General features: G+C 37.0%; 1 protein-coding gene across 1 annotated transcript in view; it reads left to right on the forward strand.

Moving 5' to 3' along the window:
• Nucleotides 1-21928, forward strand: part of LOC131846756 (formin-like protein) — a 93743-nt gene extending 71815 nt beyond the window's left edge. The window contains exons 3-17 of the mRNA XM_059196145.1: nucleotides 6578-6657; nucleotides 7113-7252; nucleotides 8164-8390; nucleotides 9187-9435; nucleotides 9613-9756; nucleotides 10274-10390; nucleotides 10957-11085; nucleotides 11506-11617; nucleotides 11892-12250; nucleotides 12480-12708; nucleotides 13236-13808; nucleotides 14184-14359; nucleotides 14849-14950; nucleotides 15577-15681; nucleotides 20537-21928. Of these exons, the coding sequence (XP_059052128.1) occupies nucleotides 6578-6657; nucleotides 7113-7252; nucleotides 8164-8390; nucleotides 9187-9435; nucleotides 9613-9756; nucleotides 10274-10390; nucleotides 10957-11085; nucleotides 11506-11617; nucleotides 11892-12250; nucleotides 12480-12708; nucleotides 13236-13808; nucleotides 14184-14359; nucleotides 14849-14950; nucleotides 15577-15681; nucleotides 20537-20749 (2955 nt within the window). The 3' untranslated portion in view covers nucleotides 20750-21928. The remainder of the gene's footprint in view (nucleotides 1-6577; nucleotides 6658-7112; nucleotides 7253-8163; nucleotides 8391-9186; nucleotides 9436-9612; nucleotides 9757-10273; nucleotides 10391-10956; nucleotides 11086-11505; nucleotides 11618-11891; nucleotides 12251-12479; nucleotides 12709-13235; nucleotides 13809-14183; nucleotides 14360-14848; nucleotides 14951-15576; nucleotides 15682-20536) is intronic.
• The last annotated feature ends 850 nt before the right edge of the window (nucleotides 21929-22778 follow it).

The following is a 22778-nucleotide window of genomic DNA, read 5'->3' on the forward strand; positions in this document are numbered from 1 at the left end:
AATAAGAAAGTAAAGTACATATGTAAAAGGATAAAAAGATCTATAATTTGTAACCAAACAATTGCAATTGTTTTTTTTTACCCAGGATCAAAAGGTAAGGAAATCAATCAACTCTAGGTTCATAGAAAATCGTATGTCTGTCGTTTGGAATGAATTACATTTGAGAATTGTTGCTAACATGTCATACACCATATACAAACGGTTCTTATATCATTAACGTCACGTTTACGTGTCGTATCGTAATCTGATCGTACGATATAAGTGATATCATATAGATGACTCACACGAGGCAGTGTGATTGAACTTATTGAACGCTGTGAACATTACATCATTTGTCTATTATGTATACACAGAACGCACACGTGACCCCATGTGCAATGTGACGTCATAGAATTGTATGCAACTTTATGACGTCACAGCTGCACATTGGGTCACTGAGGACGTTGATGGAGTATTAACAATACTTACAATTAATTACGGGCGGTAAGACAAACTAAACTAAGTACTTCACAAACCGTTTCACTATCCTTATATTTTACTATTGTTATTTACTATATTTATTTTATTTACTTATTTAATTTAGGGTACTATTATCCTATATCTAAAATTCTCGTATCACATTGTTAGTTACCATACTTCTCCGATGTCCATACTGCCTATGTCCAGCAGTGGACGTCTTCCGGGCTGCGATGATGATGATGATGATGATACTTCTCCGAAACGACGTTTATGAAATTTTATGTACAGATTCAATAGGTTTGAGAATCCGCGACTATCTACTTTTCATACTCCTAAGTGGTCCACCCGTAACATTTTTTTTTATTTTTTGGATAAAATATTAATTTTTTAATTTTTTTATAATATCGCATTAAAAATACATATATTTATATATATATATACTAGGTGTATAAATATGAAACCGGACTGATTTTTAAAAAAAATTATCGTATAATACTCTAGACACATAGGGGCGATTTTATTCGAAATATTTTCCTTCGTTAGCCACACAAGCCTCCCACCTCTCGGGCAATTTTCGAATTTCGCGGCGGAAGAATTCTTCTCCTTTTGACCCGAACCAATTTTCGACCCATTTTGACACTTCTTGAAAATTGGCGAAGCGGTGCTCAGACAATGCGTGGCCCATTGATGCGAAAACGTGATAGTCGGATGGAGCAAGGTCTGGAGAGTAGGGCGGGTGGGGTAGAATCTCCCAGCCGAGTCCTGCGAGCACTTCTTTTGTCGCATTTGTCCTGTGAGCCGGGGCGTTGTCGTGTAGCAAGATTTTTCCCTCGTGCCTTTCCTGCCATTCCGGGCGTTTTTCAAGCAGAGCTGCGGTCAAACCTCTCATTTGTTGTTGATAACGAACCTGGTCGACCGTCTGGCCAGGCTCGAGCAGTTCGTAGTACACCAGACCCTTCTGATCCCAAAAAAGGCAAAGCATGGTCTTTTTTCCAAAACGATGTTGCTTCACTGCTGATTTCACCGAAGTACCTGGATCAATCCAACCTCTAGGTCGCTTAGGATTCTCGAAATAGATCCACTTTTCATCTCCAGTTACAATCCGGTGCAGAAATCCTTTCCTTTCGAACCTGGCAAGGAGCATCTGGTGGTTTCTCGCCGCTGTATCTGTCTTTCGCTCAATTTTGGGACCCACTTCCCGAACTTGAGAATCTTTCCCAACGCCTTCAAGCGTTAGGCACGGTTGGGTCACGCTGAGTTGCTCTGCAAGCATCTTCTGTGTCTGACAAGGGTCTTCTGTAAGCAGCGCTTGCATACTTTTTTGAGGGCCTTCCATTTGGAACTTCTTGAACCACTCAAAACATTGTGTGCGGCATATATAAGCTTCCACAAGCATTTGGTGACCTTCCTCGGCGGTCTTGTGTAAAAAAAAACAGAATAGAAGATTTCCCCGCTGAACCTCACTTGACGGCATGTACCCAGCCATTTTCGGCGGTAATATAAAAATTATCTAAATGCAAAAGTGGCGGCTTTTTGATTGGAACTCGTAGTCGGATTCCTCAACAACAACATATAATAAGTTTCAGCACCGTAAGCAGACCACAGCGATTTTGGCGGGACTTTTAAGAAAAATCCGGTTTCATACTTATACACCTAGTATAACCCAGAATTTCTCGCCCTTGTGTCACCAACCCCTGTTTTTTAATAGCGATTTTAATTTATATGGCATAACAACGTTTCTGGGGTCAGCTAGTAAATATATGAGATTAATATTGTAATTGGTACATATATTATGTCAGTTCTCTATCATCTGTTAATATACATGGTCTCAACCGACAAAATCGTATCTATCCTAGAAGAAATGTTTGGAATCCGCACCCATCGGATGTAAAGCGGTGTCCTAAACCGCTAGACCACCAAGTCACAAATACAAAATAATATAAATGATAATAATAACGGATGCTTTTATGTGCGCGATATTGAAGGGAAATGACTGGCGTTCCGACATATTTGTTAAAAATATTTTATTTGTCATACAAATTGTATAGACGAAAATACCGGCGAGAAACACGAGTGCCGTGAAAGTAAACAACGTAAATTTCAATATGAGCTGGTATCCGCGACTTCACTCACGATTATGCAAAATCCTATTCAATATTCGTGAATATATCGTATAAAAAAACTGACCAAAGAGATGGCTTAAGCAGATGTATTTTTTTTATGGATGATAATGGAATGGTGCACCCGCCTGCGCTAACGGTTTACGCTGGCGGGGCACCAGTGGAAGATGGTAATATGAGTATGAGGTCAGGTCAGTTAGTCCATCGTGATAAATTCACTATGAATTTTCATGATGGTTTCATGGGGAACTACGTGGAGGTCAACCTGATATGGTACATTGCTTGCAATATTACATTACTAACAATCGCCTGAAAGCAGATGTATTTTGCTTAGCAATTTTTGACTTAATATTAGAGGTACCTATAAAATTTTATATGATCTCTCTTCACCATGTAGTATAGACGTGGCATTGTGTTGACGGCATCGGTGGTGTATTGGTTTATCACACCGCTTTACTTTTGATGGTCGCGGGTTTGATTCCTAGAACGATGTAAATATTTGTATTCATGTGTTCCTGGTTTGTATTGTTCTGGGTGTTTTTTTTTATATATGATAATGGAATGTTGCACCCGCCTGCGCTAGCGGTTTACGCTGGCGTCTGGGTGTTTTCTATGTATATTATCAATGTTTTTAAAAAAATGCGTATATTAAGTCTAATTACCATAACACTAGCTTTGCTTAGCTTGGGACTAGATGGCGCTATGTGAATTGTGCACTTTTATTATTATTGTTTGCTGATTAATCCAATCTGATTTTTACAATGGATGGATTAACCAAGAATTAATTTGAAACCAGTAGGCTACGACACTGTTTATAAAGTTGGTTAAAGAAATTATTTAAAGTTTTAATGTAACGACGGTATATTAATAAAAAACGATAAATTCCATAGTCTTACTGCCGTCATAGTTTGTTGCTTCTATATTATCTTTGCTGTAGAATAGAATAGAATAGAAAATCTCTTTATTCAAATAAACTTAATTTAAGCACTTTTTTAGTCATAACATTATTTTTTATTACTGTGTCTGTATACTGTATAGTGTGGTCCTATATTGCCTCGATAAATAACGGTTACTTTTTTGTGGTAAACAAAATATCTACTTATTTAAATAAAAAAAACAGTGTCACGTTGTGATAACTTCCGTGTTATCGTTGTTTAATATACTCATTAATTACATTAATGAACTCGTACTATTTTCATTATTTCGTGATAACATAGCTTAGTATCTGTAATATTTGTAGCTTGACCTTCGTAACCCGGTGGCGAATGAGATAATCGTTATTGTTACACGGAACTCACAGTAAATAATCCGGTAAATGAGAGTTGAACTAACATACCGAGAGTTCCGTAGTAGGCTACGGCTTCGGTGGTCTAGCGGTTTAGCACACTGCCTTATTTCTGAAGATAGCAGGTTCGATTCCTCGAACGATACAGTTATTTGTATTCATGAGTATGGTTGTTTGTATCGGTCTATGTGTTTTCTATGTATATTATTTATGTACGAAAAAAAGGGCAATGAGCTATCTAGCACCCATAACACAAGCTCTGCTTAGATTGGGACTAGATGGCGCTGCGTGAATCGACCTGAGATATTATTAATCCTTATTGACAATGTACTACTAAAGTAAACTTCATGCAACATATCGTCAAGATAACAAGTCTCCAAGTTCGGTCTCTGAGAGTCCACTGCGGTCTGCCGTTATTTAAGCCAGTGCGTGAACCAAGAGATTAAGATGCTATAATATGAATTAGGTTAAGAATCCCTGTACATTTCCGCTACGAGTCGGACGAGTCGGATTATATCCAAAATATACTAATTTGTCACAACTTTTTTTTATTATCCGATCGTCTAATGGGTATTTTTTTTTTCATACCGTTTGGATAAGAACGGAATCCTGAGTATGTGGAATCCCTTAGCATGCTCACTGAGGCATGGAGTAATAAAAAATAACCTTCACGCATAATTAATTTGTTTCAGTACTTGACAAAACAAAAGTTTGACGCAAACAAATTAATGAAAGGAAAAACGTACTCACCTCAGTTTTAAGCTAGCAGTTTGATTTACAAGCTATATACCTTCTTTTACTTAGCAAGTTCTTATGCGAATGGCATTATTTTTATTGTCTATTTATTCTTTTATATTCTCGAAATAGTTTCTATATGATTAGTGTTGTTATTTATATCATATGATCTTACCAATATTATAAACGCTGAAGTTTGTGAGTTTGGGTGGATGTTTGTTACTCTTTGACTATTGAACGGATTTTGATGAAACTTTACAGTAATTAAAAAAAACGGGCTATAAACACGGTTTACTGGCGAGCCACCAGTGGAGGATGATAAGATGAACATGAGGTTAGTTGGCTCATCGTGACAAATTCACCAGGAATTTATCGCTATGGATTCCATAGAGAATCGGGTGGAGCTCAACTTGACATGGTACATTCCTAAAGGGTTATTAAAAAGCACTTTACAAACAAACTCTTTTCCCCCTACCATTTTTTTTTAATTTTAATGGAATGGTGCACTCTTCTACGCTGACGTTTTACGATGGCAAGACACCAGTGGAGGATGATAAAATTGAGCATGAGGTCAGGTCAGTTAGCCCATCGTGGTAAATTCACCAATAATTTATAAAGACGGTTTCCAAGGGGAACCGCTAGGCGGTAAACCTGACATGGTACATTGCTAGCAAAAAGTTCATCAGTACACATTACTAACATGTCCCTTTCCCCAACTAGATCATATTCCGTGGCTCAAGCCAAACAAAAGTTCTGCCCTCCCGTTTATTTATCCAGGTCGAATAGCGATACGGTCGCATGGCAAAAGGTCAGGTCAAATGCATTGTGGGTAATATTCCTGAGTCATATCCAGTGATGTCGTGTTCTGTACCAGACTCGGTCCAAGTGACACGAGCCGAGCTAACTACCATCCTCAGGGACTACTCGCCTTCCAAAGGAAGTTTCTTTGGACGTGTCTACTTTTAGACTGATTTTGAAAAGGAGGCTTATTATATATATGTGAAGTGTTGCGGGTTTTATATACCTTGTTGTTGGTCGAGACGATGTATATTACAGATGATAATAGACTGACAATATATACATAGAAATAATGATCTTATATACTAAATAGCAACAGGAAAATGTAAGGTGGGGTGACACAGTTTAGACACAGCAGTGCTTAGTAGACAATATTGACTTACTAGACATTATTAAATGCAATTATTATTTTGATGTAACTGTGTCCCATATGAAGCAAAAACTTCGTACCCTCTTTTAAGAAAATGAAGCGAACGGAGGAATATGAAATAACGCACATTTATCCTTACTTATTATATAAATAATAAAAATGTATCTAAGTACAGTCGTCTAGTAATCTTAACACAAGCTCTGCTTACCGTGGGACTATATAGCGTTGAGTTAATTATCCAGGGTTTATATAGTAATAATAAATTTTCCTAATCAATTAACTTGACCAGTATATCTGTTTGTGATTGATTTGTACCATCCAATAAACGTGATGAGCGTTTTGTTCATAGAGAAATGAAAGGAATGTGTGCTTACTAAAGAAACTTCACTCCCTATCCAATAGACTCGCGACGTCTGTTTTTAGAAAACAAATTTCAATTCTAGAGGTTTTGACACCGCCTTACTTCCGATGGTCGCGGGTTGGAATCATCGCACCGTATAGACGTTTGTATTCCTGAGTATGGTTGTTTGTATCGGTCTCGGTGTTTTTTATTTTAAATTCAAAAGTCATTTTAGCCGCTTGTTAACGTCATATTTTTTATATTATAATTTTTCCTATCGTTCAATTCAGTATACAGATTATGTATACTATGTATTTGCAAAAATCTATCTAATAATATAAAAATGTATCTATAATCAGTTGTCTAGTAGCCATAACACAAGCTTTGCTTAGATTGGGGCTAGATGGCGCTGTGTTAATTCTCTTGGGTTATTATTATCATTATAAACAGATAAATTATTTCTTTTACAGAAAAGAAAAATGGTGGGCGATTCAACTTCGACCCAAGTCCTCAGGGATTTGGAGATATCATTACGAACTAATCACATAGAGTGAGTATAAACATGTCTAAACGTTTAGCAACTAAAAAACTATGTCGCTACGAAGTCACTGGGTCAGCTAGATTTTAATAATTAAGAATTGTGACAGGCGGTGCCCTCAGTCATCTGACCGAATTGGATCCGGATATAATTTATTAATGATGTTAAAAATAATTTAATTTTAGTAAATCAAATGATGTTAAAAATAATTTAATTTTAATAAATCAAATCATGTAGGTCTATTAAAGACACTTATGATATGTCAAACCTACCTTCAGTTACGGCAAGCGCTTTTAAGCTAAATACTGACAAGAAATACGGTTTTTTTTATTTTTTATTAGTCCAATTAGTTTATAAATAAAAAAACATGTCGCTACGAAGTTACTGGGTCATCTGACCGATTTGGGATCGGGATGTTTTAGACCACGATGCTCTATATTTCGCTAATTGAATAATATCAATTACAGATGGGTCCGTGAATTCCTCAACGAACAGAACCAAGGGCTGGACGTGCTGATCGACTACCTGAGCTTCAGGTTGAGTATGATGCGGCACGAGCAGAGGATCGCGTTGATAAGGAGTCAGTCCAGTGATGGTATCAACCAAGGTAATGTCTCAATTAAAGTAACATCTGTAATAATGAGATTCCCTAGCACAGCATTTCCGACCTATAAAATAATGTAATTGTCCAAAAAAAAATATTGTTTGTTATTTGATAAAAGAATTAAACCATACAGAAACAAATAAATTAATAGATTTTCTTGCTCTAACGTTCTTGCTTTGACCTTCTTGCTTGACCGAATTTGCTATTTAAGGGTACACTTTTGTCTCACATATTTCTGCCGTCACGCGAGAAATGAACCCAGGAAAGTAAATAAAGGTAAAGAAAGAAAACTAAAAGAACCGCGCGGGCCGCTAGCTTGTGCATTCCAGCAAGTTTGTCTATGTCAAACTGAAGAGGAAACGTCGTCGTCAAAGCATTTTATGTGGTTGAAGCCCACTCATGCATAAATGTAATATCTTCTACTTTGGAAAATTCACATTCTATCCTAAGGAGATAAAAAACTATCGCTCCTAAGAATATCCTTCAATTCTTGCCCCTTAAGGGTTTAGGTAACGAACTCTGTAAAAGGGCGAGCACAATAGATCTACGTAGGTCGCAGTGCTACAGGTCCAAGCACGTGACAATAGCCCAAAACCCCCAATAAAATAAATAAAAAGTTTGTCTTTAATTTATATCTTATTTTTAATATTATAAACGCGAAAGTTTGTGATTAAGCATGGACGTTTGTTACTCAAAAACTATTGAACGTATTTTGATGAAACTTTACAGTAATATAGCTTATACATCAGAATAATACATGGGCTATAAATTTAACGCGGGTGAAACCGCGGGTACAGCTAGTTTAAATATATGTTTAACATTATTAAACCACCCAATCAATATATAGCAATCGAAATGCATAAATATATAAATCGCGAAAGCAACGTTGGTAAAGGCTGGTACTGATTGAGCAGCGAACACGACGACGTCGGAGTGCAGCGCGGGAGGTGGTGCGGAGGGCGCGGCGTCGCTGCCGGCGGCGTGGCGGCGCCGCGCGCGCTCCTCGGACGCGGAGAGCGAGCCCGCCAGCCCGGCCGCGGCGCGGCGCCGCACCCGGCACGCGGCCCGCCTCAACATGGGCGCCTCCACCGACGACATACACGTCTGCATCATGTGCATGCGCGCCATTATGAACAACAAGGTACGCACGCGCCCCCACCGCTGCTAATATACTTACACATATACGCATACCTAACTTGAAATTCTGTATTTTATTCCAATGTTAATGGATCTGACAGCATGAGATTTGATAGTATTTGGAAGAGTGAGTGGCTTTAACGTACCTACATTGAATTTTCTCAACCGCTGTTGTAATTTTCTATAGTAAATGACAAAACATATAAACGTAAATAAATTCAAACTTAAGTGAATGCCAATATTCAAATTTGTAAAACGACTTAAATATATAATTTGCTTATAAATATTTCAAATAAAAACATAAATTACTACCACACACACTACCATTTACACAGGCCCCTCTTCCTCACTGGGCACACTGGCAATGTGCCCAGGGCCCCGCGATGGATTGGGGCCCCCTAGTCTAGTCTAGTCCTTACTCCATTACGAAACGATAACCAATAGATACATTACTCTCGCCTGAAAATCAGTTTAAAAAAATGCTTTCCGACTATGGTCAATTTGTTCGTTTTTATATTTTTTTTTATAAATGTCTAACAAGAACTTGAACCTTATCACATAACGACTTTTAAAATTAATTTTGGTTGTTTTGAAGATAGGGCATCCCCATATATATCTCTAAAAAGTAATGTTAAAAAATGACTGTATATTCTATATAACAAAATAGTGCTCCATTATCCTAATGTGCCCAGGGCCTCTAATAGGTGAAAGACGGCCCTGCATTTACACTAACGCTATCACTACGTGCGATTCCGCCGAACGTCTATCATCGTCTTTTCACAAATATCCTACGTTTCCAGTACGGCTTCAACATGGTGATCCAACATAGAGAAGCTATCAACAGTATAGCCCTCTCGCTCGTACACCACTCGCTGCGGACGAAGGCGCTGGTATTGGAACTGCTCGCGGCAATATGCTTGGTGAAAGGTGGACACCAGATCATACTGTCGGCGTTCGACAACTTCAAGGAAGTGATTGGAGAGCCTAGAAGGTTCCACACACTGATGGAGTACTTCATGAATTATGACACGTTTCACATAGAATTTATGGTAAGTTTTAGTTGCTTCTGCTGCCCCATAAGTTCTTCCACGAGTTTGGAGCGCCCCTATCGTGCAGTGAAGCTGTAAAGGCCAGCTGCGACCAACAGCATTAGAATAGTTCGGAAAAAACCATACAGGTCATATTATCCGCGAAAATAATACATATTTTGTGGTTTAAATTTTCAGGTGGCGTGTATGCAATTCGTGAACATAATAGTGCATTCAGTGGAGGATATGAACTTCAGGGTGCATCTGCAGTACGAGTTTACAACGCTGAAGCTCGACGATTACTTAGAAAGACTGCGGCTGTGCGAGAGTGAAGACCTGCAGGTAATATTGGTTTCTATCTAAAGGAATGTAACAACAAAAAGAGATTTTATTATGGATAATAATGGAATGGTGCCTACGCTAACGGTTTATGCTGTAGTGTGTAGGATAATAATATGAGCATGAGATCAAGTCAGTTAGCCAATCGTGGTAAATTCACCTTGAATTTATCACAATGGTTTTCAGGGGGAAGCACGTGTGGATATAGTAAATTTTTAGCAATGGAATTATTAATAATCCTTTTTCCCCAGAGGAGATATGTCATTATTTGTTCGTCCATACATACTAATATTTGTAAAGAGAAAACATTTTATTTCGTGTATATTAATTTGTTTTTTTTATAATGGTTAAAACTGAAAAAACTTGTAGTATATAAATCTGTATATTACAAGTTTTTTCATATATCTTCAATGAACTGATATAAAATACTAAAATTTTTATCTTATTTGACGTGACGATTTACAACTTTACACGTATGTATTACAGTCAATTTTTAAACAAAATTTGTGTATTCGTTAAGGTGCAAATCTCAGCATACCTGGACAATGTGTTCGATGTAGCGGCTCTGATGGAAGACAGCGAGACCAAGACTGCAGCGTTGGAGAAAGTCAACGAACTAGAAGATGAGTTGGGCCATGTATGTAGTAACTATTTTATACTGCCTGATTTATATTTGCACATATATGGTGACACAGTTTACAGCGCTTAGTGGACACTACATATTTATAGTACTTAGGTATCTGTAATAATAATAATACCCCTGAACAATTTACACAATTTCTCTGCTTAAACAAATTAAACTACATCTAATCCCAAGGACTAGATACGGTTAAATTGGTTTAAGCAGAGCTTGTGTTATGGGTACTAGACAACCGATATAAATACTTAGTTTTGTATTTAAATAATATACATAGAAAACACTCAGACCGATACAAACAATCATAATCTTATGATTATGATTGTTTGTATCGGTCTGAGTGAGGGTTTGTAACGTTTGTATTATATACAAACGTTACAAACCCTGCGAGATGTAAAGCGGTGTGCGCTGGATCACCGAGGCCGTCAAAACTGTGTCCTATAGAATACTTATTATATATATTATTTGAGGATAGAAATATTGTATTATTTATTATAAATACACATATCTGGGTGTGCGTGTTGGTTGGCGGCGCGGTTTTACATCTGCGTGTTAATATATTGCAGGCGCACGAGCGACTGACGGCGTTAGAGCGTGAGGCGATTGCGAAGCTGGCCACGCTCGAGTCGGAGCTGGCGCACGCGCGGCTGGAGCGGGATCAGCTAGCGGAGGCGCGGCGACAGGTCGTCGAAGAGGTACGTCCACCATCACCACACTAAAATATACCTAAACGCTATTGATATAAAGTTCCATTTTGTTTAAAATTGCGGAGGTCACCTCCACACTATACTCCCTACTAAAACACACTTGAGCGCTATAGATGTAAAGTGCAATTTTGTCTGACTGTAGAAGTAACTGCTTGTGGTACACTGATATTGCATACAAAAAGTGACCGAAGGCTCTTATTTATAAAGGACAATTTTGTCTAAAATGCCTATAGGCCTCTTACCTAGACAAATTGAATAACTTTACTATAAGTATATTAGGTACTTTCATAGTTTTAGCCCACCGTTTAGAGTAAACTTATTTTGTATATAATTTTCATATGCTGATGAAACTAATATACAGGAAACAATTTTTTATTTGGAAATAGAAAGTATATGTTTGTTTTTCAGGTGTCAACATTGCGTCGCGCGCAACAGGATTCCAGGAATCGACAATCAATGTTGGAGTCCAAGGTGCAGGAGTTGGAATCTCTCACAAAATCATTGCCCAGAGGGGCTTCCAGTGAGTATTATATATCGTAATTTGTATTAATTGTGTTTATTTATTATCCTTACAAAGATCTTAAAATTCTCAGGGCAATATCTTAATTATAAGTATTCTCGGAGTAATGATTAAATTATAAAAGTGTTCTCACGGTAATAAGTGAATGATACTGGATGGAATTATCTGAAAATTATTGCTGATATTGACTATTCTCGTATGTTTTTTAAAGTTTATGTTGTAATCGGAGGTAAAATTATATAGATACTTATTTGTTTGCTACAAATTCCAACAGTGGGTGCTATATCGGTTCACGCACTGTGCAACGGAACAACCAACGGGCCCGCGCACGTGCACACCAACGGACACGCGACACTGCCCAACGGCGGCGCGGCCCCGTCCCCCGCCCCCGCGCCGCCGCCCCCGCCGCCGCCCGCGCCCCCCGCCGCCGCCGCCGCCGCGCCCGCGCCGCCCCCCGCGCCCGCGCCGCCGCCGCCGCCGCCGCCCTCGCTGTCCGCGCCCCCGCCGCCCGCGCCCCCCGCGCCCGGCCTCATGCCGCCGCCGCACCAGCACGACGCCATGACCATCAAGCGGAAGGTCGACACCAAGTACAAGCTGCCCACGCTCAACTGGATCGCGCTCAAACCCAACCAAGTAAGTGACTCAAATAGTAATAGTAAATCGACCGTAAAAATAGTAGTTTCTCGACAAAACCTCGGTAGGTAGTTCATTCAACAATCTAAGTGTACTCGGAAGGAAGCTCTTCTGAATCCGCAGCGATGCAGTCTCGAGTCTTGATGCTAAGTGGTTCGATTGGGATCATTGAAAACATAGTGCTAAAATAAATCTGTGAAATAGCGTTAATATATCATTTGCGTTCCAGGTGCGAGGCACGATCTTCAACGAGCTGGACGAGGAGCGTCCCCGGCGGCGTATCAACTTCGCAGAGTTCGAGCAGAAGTTCCGCATCGGAGGTGTGGGCGGTGCGGGGGGCGCGGGGGGAGCGGCCGCAGCCGGAAATTGTGACGACACGCTCGCGTCCTTCCCTAGCAAGCGCTTCCGCAAGCCTGACACCGTCTCTCTGCTTGAGCATACGCGTCTTAGGAATATAGGTTTGAATTTAGAACTATATTTTTCCATTCGATTCCATTCCATTTTATTTTCGAATTAGATAGGTTTGAATGTAGAACTAAATATATGTTTACATTACATTCGATTTTCAAATTTCGAATCTGGTAACTCAAATGATTGGTTGAAATATGAAGACAGTTAAAGGTTTCTAGACTAATCTGCCTGCATGCTCTATTTTTGAATTCAGAATTATTTTTATTACTTCTTATTACTCTGACTATTTAATCTAATTCTTTTGAGGAAGATATTTTGAATTTGGAACATAGATTTTATTATATGTACATACAAATTTTGGCAATCCCATTTCTATTGCTCTTTTTCTTTTCTTAACAGACTTTTTTTTGCAATAAAGGTTTCTACTCTCTTGTCGTAAGTAATCAAGTATATTAGTACCTAATAGTATAAACTTGGCATATTTGAGGACTATATGGCTTTGTCTTATAACAATAACTATAGGTTTTTATATACTTTGTCTGTGTTTTATATAAATTCTATTCATATTTTACAGCAATATCAAGAAGAAAATTAGACACACCAGTGGAGAAGGTCATCGCAGCAATCAACAACTTGGATCTGAAACAGTTACCACTAGAAAGCGTCGAGATCCTTCAACGCATGGTACCAACGGAGGCCGAGCAAAAAGCATACAAAGAATATGTGGCAGAGAAAAAGAACATCAACCAATTAACGGAAGAAGATAAATTCCTCATGCAATTAGCCAAAGTTGAAAGGATATCAGCCAAGTTATCGATAATGAACTATATGGGCAACTTCTTCGACAATATCCACTTAATCACTCCTCAAGTACACGCGATAATCTCCGGTTCCTCATCAGTCAAATCCTCGCAGAAGTTGAGGAATGTTCTAGAAATCATTCTCGCATTCGGCAACTACCTGAATAGCAGTAAACGGGGTCCCGCGTACGGATTCAAACTCCAGTCTCTGGATACGTTAATGGATACGAAATCGACGGATAAAAGGATATCATTGCTGCATTATATCGTGGCCACGATTAGACAAAACTTCCCCGAGCTGATGAACTTTGATACGGAGCTGTTGTACATAGACAAAGCGGCGCAAGGTATTGTTGGTTTTTGTTTATTATAATTCATTTACACCTAAAGAAGATCATATTAAGTTGTCTACCAATTATACCCATTAAATAGCTTGCTTTCGAAATGGTTCTTGGTGTTAAAAGTGATATGGTACTAAAATTACAGGTATAGAGGCCCAACACATAAGAGTTAGCATATGTAATGTATTCTGTGTTTTCCGTACCAACAACTATAAATACCAACTGCCAAATATTGTAAATGATAGGAGACATAGCAACTTAATAAGATCAGGTATATAGCAGACATTAACTATCATCGTACCCTGGTTATCTTGTTCAACATTCTAATTAAGGAAACGTGTAAGTTGACGACTATAGTTGAGCGGTATGACTGTCTTGCAGTGTCCCTGGAAAACGTGGTGGCCGACGTGAGCGAGCTGGAGCGCGGCATGGAGGCCTGCAGACGAGAGAGCGAGCAGCGACTCGCGCACCAGGCGCACGCCCACCTGCTGCGGGACTTCGTGAACAACGCCGCCGACAAGCTGCGCCGCACACGGCAGGAGACCAAGCACGCGCAGGTATGAACGGCGGTAAGCTGCACGCGCCAGGAGTCAAGCTAGCACAGGAACTAGCAGCGGCAAGCTGCACTCGCCAGTAGTCCAACAGGTACGAGCAGCAACCATACCAGGCGGGAGATGAGCACGCGCAGGTATGAGCAGTGGCTGCACCAGGCACACGTGTCGAGACTTCATGTCGCAACTTCCTGTTGCATTCTGCTGTGACCACGGCAATGTACCTGTGCCGCTTATACTACGCCACCAAGGAACAGGACATTGTCGACTACATATGGACCAGGAGGAACTTGATATTGAAGGTGACGCAATTGAATTCTAGTTTCAAGCTGTTAGTGGCCCAGCTTCCCATCAACATGTTTACCATTTTTGTGAAGAAAAACTACTGGTCGAAGAGGGTCGTGATGGTCTAGGACAGTGGGTTCTTTCTGCCTAAACTATGAGTGATCTGGCGTGAAGTATGTTTTCAATTTAGCAAAACCTTTATGTTTCCAGGACTCGTTCGCAGCCTGCGTAGAATACTTCGGCGAGGCGCCGCGAGGATGTGACGCCAACGCTTTCTTCTCGCTGCTCGTACGGTTTACGAGGGCGTTTAAGGTAAAACGAACTTTAATGAATGACATTTAATGTACTAAAGTACAATAAATATTAAAGTAGTAGTATTAGTATAAACTTTCTTATTGTATTACGATTTAAACGTATTTTTTTTTCCAATAATTAAAATACTTTATTGGTTGATAAAAAAAGTCATTTTTTAACTAAAAACTGAATTTTAACATGTACTAACTACCCGTCCCGGCTTCACAAAGTTGTACATGTAATGTACATATAAACTTTCCTCTTAAATCACTTTATCCATTGATAAAAAAATAATTGAAATCCGTTGCATGGTCTAAGAAATCTAAGCGAACAGACAACGGCGTCTTTATTTTATACAATGTTCCTTACATTGTATAAAATAATACTAAATAATTACATTGTATAAATTCTCGTGTCACAGTTTTCGTTCCCATACTCCTCCGAACGGCTTGACCGATTCTCATGAAATTTTGTGAGCGTATTGAGTAGGTCTGAGAATCTGCCAACATCTATTTTTCATTCCCCTAAATGTTAGGGGTATCCACCCCTAATTTTTTTTTTTAAGGCAATACAACGTTTGCCGGGACAGCTAGTATTCTATAAATATATGTTGTAATTGCTTGTTTTTTTTAATTAATATCCAGCAAGCAGACGCAGAGAACGAGCAACGCCGGCGGCTCGAGCAGGCGGCACAACAAGCCGACGCTATAGACCCCGATAAGGCCAAGCTCATGCAGAAGAAACAACAGGTATTTTTCAATTATGCATTCTGATTATGATGACATTAACGTAAGGACCGACATCGTATGACCTGTAACTAACCCGTCCGGAAACATTCTTGTTAAGGCGAAGCTAATTTATTGATATAGTGTATAAAACGGACCTGATTATGTATTTGTTAATATAAATAGATTTTTTTTATTAATTTTAGTCTCACAGACTCTTATGACATGTCATTTCTACCGTATTTCCGAGCGACGAACTGAAAAGAAACTCGGTTCTTTTTGTTTTTAAATAATTAAATAAATCAGAGAGAAATAGTGACCACCACAGTATATGATATTGGATTTCTGTCAAATGGAAATAATTTAATTAATAGCCAAATCCCGAATAGACCAGATTATATAGGAGTAAGGAGAATTATAAGCTAAGCGATTCTGTAGTTTTAGTTGCGTTCACAAATGGTTATTACATGTCAAAATTTCAGATTTAATTGAATACAAGCAACCATTATAATAGACATTGACTTAACTAGCTTAAGATCGCCCCGCCATCTTTACAAATTTTATAAATGAATACGAGTATATGATTAGTTTCGCCTTAACAAGTTCTAAAACAATATAATTATTTTCATAGGTTATGCCCATTGATGTTTTTTTAATTTTGTACAAATGTTAAAATCAGTGTTGCATTATCAGAAAAATGTTTAGCCGTCCGCTCGGTGTATAACGCTTCGATGGTGAATGGAGTACAGTTTTAGTAGATTTGTTGCATTATTTTTCTGTAGCCAGTGGCTCGAGACTTGAAGACTGAACTACGTACTTACAATTTCTACTAATTTTATTTTTCATAAACATATTGAGTTTCAATGCCTTTTTATTAACTAATAATATATTAAACTCAATATTTTGCAAATACATTTTAAATATATAATTAACTGAATAGAATGAAATAGTATTAAATTCTACCATAAATCAGAATTTTATTAATAATGGTAACACTACTTCAGTAAATCACACAACTCACGCTCAACTAATTATTAGTTAACGTCAAGGCAATGAACTCAATACAATTGATACAATTTTTATATTTCACTCACAAACCGTTATTTTGCAGTGATCACAGATATTGGTTTGCTTTCGTATGACAAGTCGAGTGAAAATTTTCTTTTACTATAAATATTTTATAGTATTTTAATTATCACAAGAGAATTTACATTATTTATATTTCATCATTATATTTAAATTGGCATAATTTGGTGATGGTAATTAATTGTTTATGAATGTGGCAACTTTTAGTGTTACAGAATTTTAAAAAGCTTGATATGTTTCTTAACAATCAATGAGCTGTTAAAAAAAAACATTTTTGAATTTAGAATTACATTCCAATCTATTTCTTAAGTTTTTAATTCATAATTTTTAATATTTGAATGCAAGTCTTGTTGAGCTCGTTTTACCATATTTAATCTGCAGTGTTGCCATATCCATAACACAAATTATACTGTAGAGGTGATGGTAATACGGTAAAATTTCTCACAGAGGTTTAACTACGCGGCCGTCAGCGCTGGCCTTTTGCAGCAACACTTGTCTCAGTTGAGGCACAGTTAAGACCCAGTCTAGACCAATACTAGGTCTCGGCCTAACACGACTAGGAGTAAGTCGTCAATTGTTAAAAGGGGCCTATACACTGTGTGCGTGTGTTGTACTAACAAGGTTATATGCGAACGGGTGACTCGAGACAGACTTGTAATCGATATTAAAACATATTGCTAGTAATTTTCTTTTAATATGATTGTGGTAATAAGTTTGTTTTAATATCAATATGATTTACAAGTGCCTTTAATTAGTGTATATAACAAATGACGCCCAATATTTTGCGATAGACTATTATTACTAATTAGCTGATCTGCATTGGTATTCTGTAAGCGTTTTATCAACTCATTTCACTCAAGGCTCTCATATCCATTTGCAAATATAAAGTTCCTACTGAGCTATCGAGTTTGCCTATATTTCTAAAAAAACCAGTAGTGCCTGTTTTACCTCCATCCCGCTCCCGAGCGTGTGGCGCTGCAGTCGCTATCGAGTTTTACACAATACCAATGTACCTGATACATAAGTTGTTCCGCCTTATTGAAAATTCAATTCAAAGTATATGAATAAACAGCTGAGCCCGAGGTTTAACCCGCTTTAAAATTTATAGCCTATGTGTTATTCTGATGTATAAGCTATATTACTGTAAAGTTTCATCAAAATTCGTTAGTAGTTTTTGCGAGAAATTGCGAAAGCAATAAACATCCATCAATCCATATACACAAATTTTCGCGTTTATAATCATAGTACGATGATTCGTGTAGGTTTATTACAGACACTCATTATATGTCGAATATAATCTACTGGTAGTTCAGAATTTAATTTCGAGCCAAAGAAAACTGATAACTAATTCCGATTTTGTTTTGTTTCTCTCAAATAAGCTTGTACATGATTACAATTGCATTTTTGGCAAAAACAAAAAAAAGTATTTTAATAAGCAGCCATAACCCGAACGTACGAGACTCCACAAGCAGCGCCCATTTTCGAGTATCTTCTAATTTTCTAGTTTTTGTTCTCTAAGAACCTACGACTTGTTCTGAAAGTGATGAAGGAAGTGTATGTGAATTCTATGTGTACACCTTTACTAACACTGGTTCTTGTAACTAACACCTATAAGTGTAGTCACTTCCCCTTTAGTATTAAAGCAAATTTGGCGCGTCATATATACATTAATTAAATGAGGGCTTGAGTGAGTGTTTAACTGGGGTTTACACGTGTTACCCGTAGGATGGCATGTTGTGGTATTGGTCACATAAAGTGAGAGGACTATATGGTCGATATACTACCTACAGCTGAATAACAACACGCGTTTCAGGCATGCCACACAATTCACTAGCATCCTACCTTCTAATTGGTCGAAATATTTGAGAATGGTATATTGTGCCCTAAATTATACGAATTGTAGTTCATTTTACTGTGACAGAGTATAAGATGTAGTTATTCCATGGCACTACCAGAGCATGTGATTTTGAGTGCGTAGCAGGTACTATGGCCCGATAATGAATTTAGGATACAAATTATCACAATCCTAAGCATATTAAAATACACGACCCGACTTTTAGGTTTAATTTTAAATTGTTCAAGTAGTAAATTTATAAACGATGTATTCTAAATATTAGTCATTTATGAAGTATTAAAAATGTGTGTAAATATTACAAATATATATCTGTATTTGTGTAAACCATTATACATATTCAATTATACAATATTTATATATTATATAATAAGTATATATATTTCTTTCAACGCTGCACTTGCATGGATATCAGGGAATGTGTTTAATTATATAATACAGTTTATTCGCTTGCATCATACTCTGTAAGCATGTTTTTTTTTTACAATTTGTTAGTGTTTTCTATAGCTTAGTTATTATTCTGTGTAATATTTCCGCATTCGAAAATGTGATTTATTGTATTGAGTTAGAACTACATTTCGTAGGTTAGTTGTATAAAATTCTTGAATTTTATATAATAAGCCCTCATTATATATTTCCTTCTCTATGTTAATTTATTATATACGTTGATGTAGTAATTTCATTCTTTGCTAACTCAAATATGACTCGCTAATTAATATAATATATTATTTACTTATAATGTGTTCAATGTGTTACATGAATATGCTTACAGGCTTTTATGTTTGTTGTATGTGTAATAGTAATTACGAAAGTTTCTCATATTAATAATGCATGGTTTAATATACAAATGAGTATCTATTAAATAATGTAGTACGCGACAGATCGAAATGGTGATTATACTCATACATTATATAATTTTCTCTCCTCTCCAATCGATCCCTTCAATTTAAACAGACATTGAAATTATTACAGCCTGAGCCGAGAATCGAAACCAAAGCGGTGCCCTCATACTAAAGTCGTATCGGTCAGGCATGTTGATCTTCAGCCGCTCTATAAGCTCTCCGGCTAGTTTGGAGTGCCACCTGCACTCGCTCGCTATCATTCGCTGAAGCTGTAAAGGCCAGCTGCGGCCGACAGCATTAGACTAGTTCGAAAATAAATCTCCCACGCCAATTCCTGCTGCTTGCATTGTACGCATCGCACGATATATAAATTGTACTGTGAATAGCTTAATAATCAATATATATTATATTTTTCATTATTGATATTGAAATTATTCATGGTTAATATTATTTGCTATAAACTATATGCCGTATTAAATAAGTAAAAATGATTTTTAGGTACATTTAATAATTGCTATAAATATAGTCATAGATAAAATTAATGGATGGTATATATGACTATATAATAATAATAATAATATAATAATAAGCCACGACAACCCAAACAATGTCATCTAGTCCCAAGTTAAGCAGAGCTTTTGTTATGGACTAGAGGACTAGACAATTGATACAAAAATTTAAATACATTTTTTTTTGTAAATATAAATCCAATAAGAACATATTAATCCAAAAATTACATTATAAATTATATTTTTAAATTTAAAAATATAGATGTTCCAAAGATAGATTAAATATCGATAAATACTATACTGTACATTATAGCTTCCCCATTACTAGAAAAATATACTTTAATAAAATTGGACGCGATAACTATTTACACGTAATATTAAAGAAACAGGAAAATTATGTATTTTATATATATTTTACCACGTTTTATTCATATTGAGTTTGAATACGAATAAAACATAATAAGATATCATTAATTCTATAAGACTAGAAAAATCCCCAATCGATCTGTCGCAATCAATAACTACATTAGTATTACCAAAAGCACATGTGAAACCTTATTTGCGTACTTATAAATACTTAATAATTCCAGGATGCTGTAATCAACGAACTAAAAACGAAATCACAGGCCGTCGGCGAGAAGAAGCTTCTCCACCAAGACGAGGTTTACAACGGGGCGCTCGAGGACATTCTCCACGGGTTGCGATCCGAGCCGTACCGGCGCGCTGACGCCGTCCGGCGGTCGCACCGGCGCCGGATCAACTCCCACCGGCTGTCCAAAGGGCTCGAGGAGCTCGATGTATGATACGAACTGGAATCCAGTCACGCACTGGACCACTCGACCGTACAGAACGCCGTCAACTCGATAAACGCGAGGTGTGCCACCGATATTGATAAGAAAAAACGACGGAAAGACTTAGAAATGGTGCACAAAAAACAGCCCATAGCTGTATACAATATAGATGAGAAGGTTCTAGATTATTCTATGGACACGCATCAGGGGAGTAATGTGAGACACAAGTCGTCGTACAGAGTGGCGCCGGCAGAATGCGATGTGGAGGAGCGCTGCGAACTGATCAAGTCCACATACGATGTGATTACGAAGTATACGCGCGCCATGTTTGATAGTAAGAACGAAACCGTCGTGTGAGCGATGTGCCTACATTTCTTGTTTTGGACGTATATTGCACTTGTTTTTGGATGTTAAAATACCTTTATTTATTAATAAACTGCCCGATTTCTGGGTTATGTATATCTATATATAATATGAAGCTAATATCCTTATGGAATAAAGTACATTAAATGGTAAAGGAATTATTCGTATAGGTGCAAGAACAACCACTGATTTAAGATACACAAACTAATAAACCGCTCTGTCAATATCGCTATCACTAAATTATTAAAAAAATTAAGGTTGTTACAAGGTTGCTACTGGGTGCTGTGTAAATTATTAACTTCTTGCCATTATAACATGAGCTTTATTCAAAGGCAATAGAGTGCAATATACGCAATAACAACTTTCGATATGCCTACAAAATCATTCCACGCAACGTGCATCAGTATTTTGCTACTAACAATTTACAAATATTTTTATTTCTATACAAAAAGCTTAGCTTTTAATGTCTTTCGTGGCCCATAGCTGATCAGTTTTAGTTCGGTCTCTCTCTTACATTGGACGGTAGAAAGAGATAGAGCGAGCTATAGGCGTTTCAGTAGCGCTAGATACGGCCTTTGACAACGCCCAGTTTTCTACACACTTTTTCAAAATACCATTGTAATTTTTTACGTGTAATTATATAGATATAAAATTAAACAGTGTCCTTAATATTAATATAATGAATATTATACACAATAATTATATGAACCAAAATATAATGGGGTTTTCATGTAAACATTTTATTATATAAATTATATGCATTTATACATTTTTAGCGTTTTATATTTACCAATATTTGTGATAGTTCAAAATGGTTCTCTCTATATTTGCATTTTTACAATTTCGCATTTTTTTAGCGATGTATCATGACAGTATAAATAGTTATTTAATTCATATAGAGTATGATTCCACTATTAATAAGTTCGTTATTATTCGAATTTCATTCATTTTAATTCATTCATTCAGGTCACAATATAACCGCGAGTTATTTTGTGACGATCATTCATTCAACGATGTTCGAATCTCTATTAGTTATTATATTATTTGTAAATATTATAATTTGCCTAACGTATTTGTAACAGTACCAATTATATAATAAAACTGAACTTATATTTGTAAATATAGTATTTTTATATGATCAACTCAAGTTGCTTGAGACGATAGGCCCGTTTGTATGTTTTCAATATCTATATATAGATACGGAATTGATACTGTTACAAACATTTTTAAATAAATACGATTAATATAAATGGATTGATATGTAATATATTTGATACATAAATAAAATAAACGGTAAACTGCCACTCACTGTAATGTCAACGTGATGTACGACTATAATTAGAAAAAGAAATTTATACACAATTGATTCATAATTACTACAAAAAGTTTTTATGTGATATTATTCATATTTAATGATATATATAAAAACTTTGATAGATAGATGATAATGTAGAATTGAAAGAGATCTTGGTGTGGACTTCATGTGTTACTGGTTTGCGATGTCGGGAGGCCAGTTTATTTCACATATATTCATGTACTAGCCATTTAAGCCACTTTAACTACTTATAGTTGGGGCTCAATTCGGTTCATTCTTAAAACGTCAGTGTACACGAATCTCCAAATTAAATGATGTAGCAATGAACGAATGAAATGATAATATTAAATGTGAGTCAACTCA

The sequence above is a fragment of the Achroia grisella genome, unplaced genomic scaffold (genome assembly GCF_030625045.1).
Source record: "Achroia grisella isolate CSIRO2021 unplaced genomic scaffold, CSIRO_AGI_Agris_v1 utg512, whole genome shotgun sequence".
NCBI classification, from domain to species: domain Eukaryota; kingdom Metazoa; phylum Arthropoda; class Insecta; order Lepidoptera; family Pyralidae; genus Achroia; species Achroia grisella.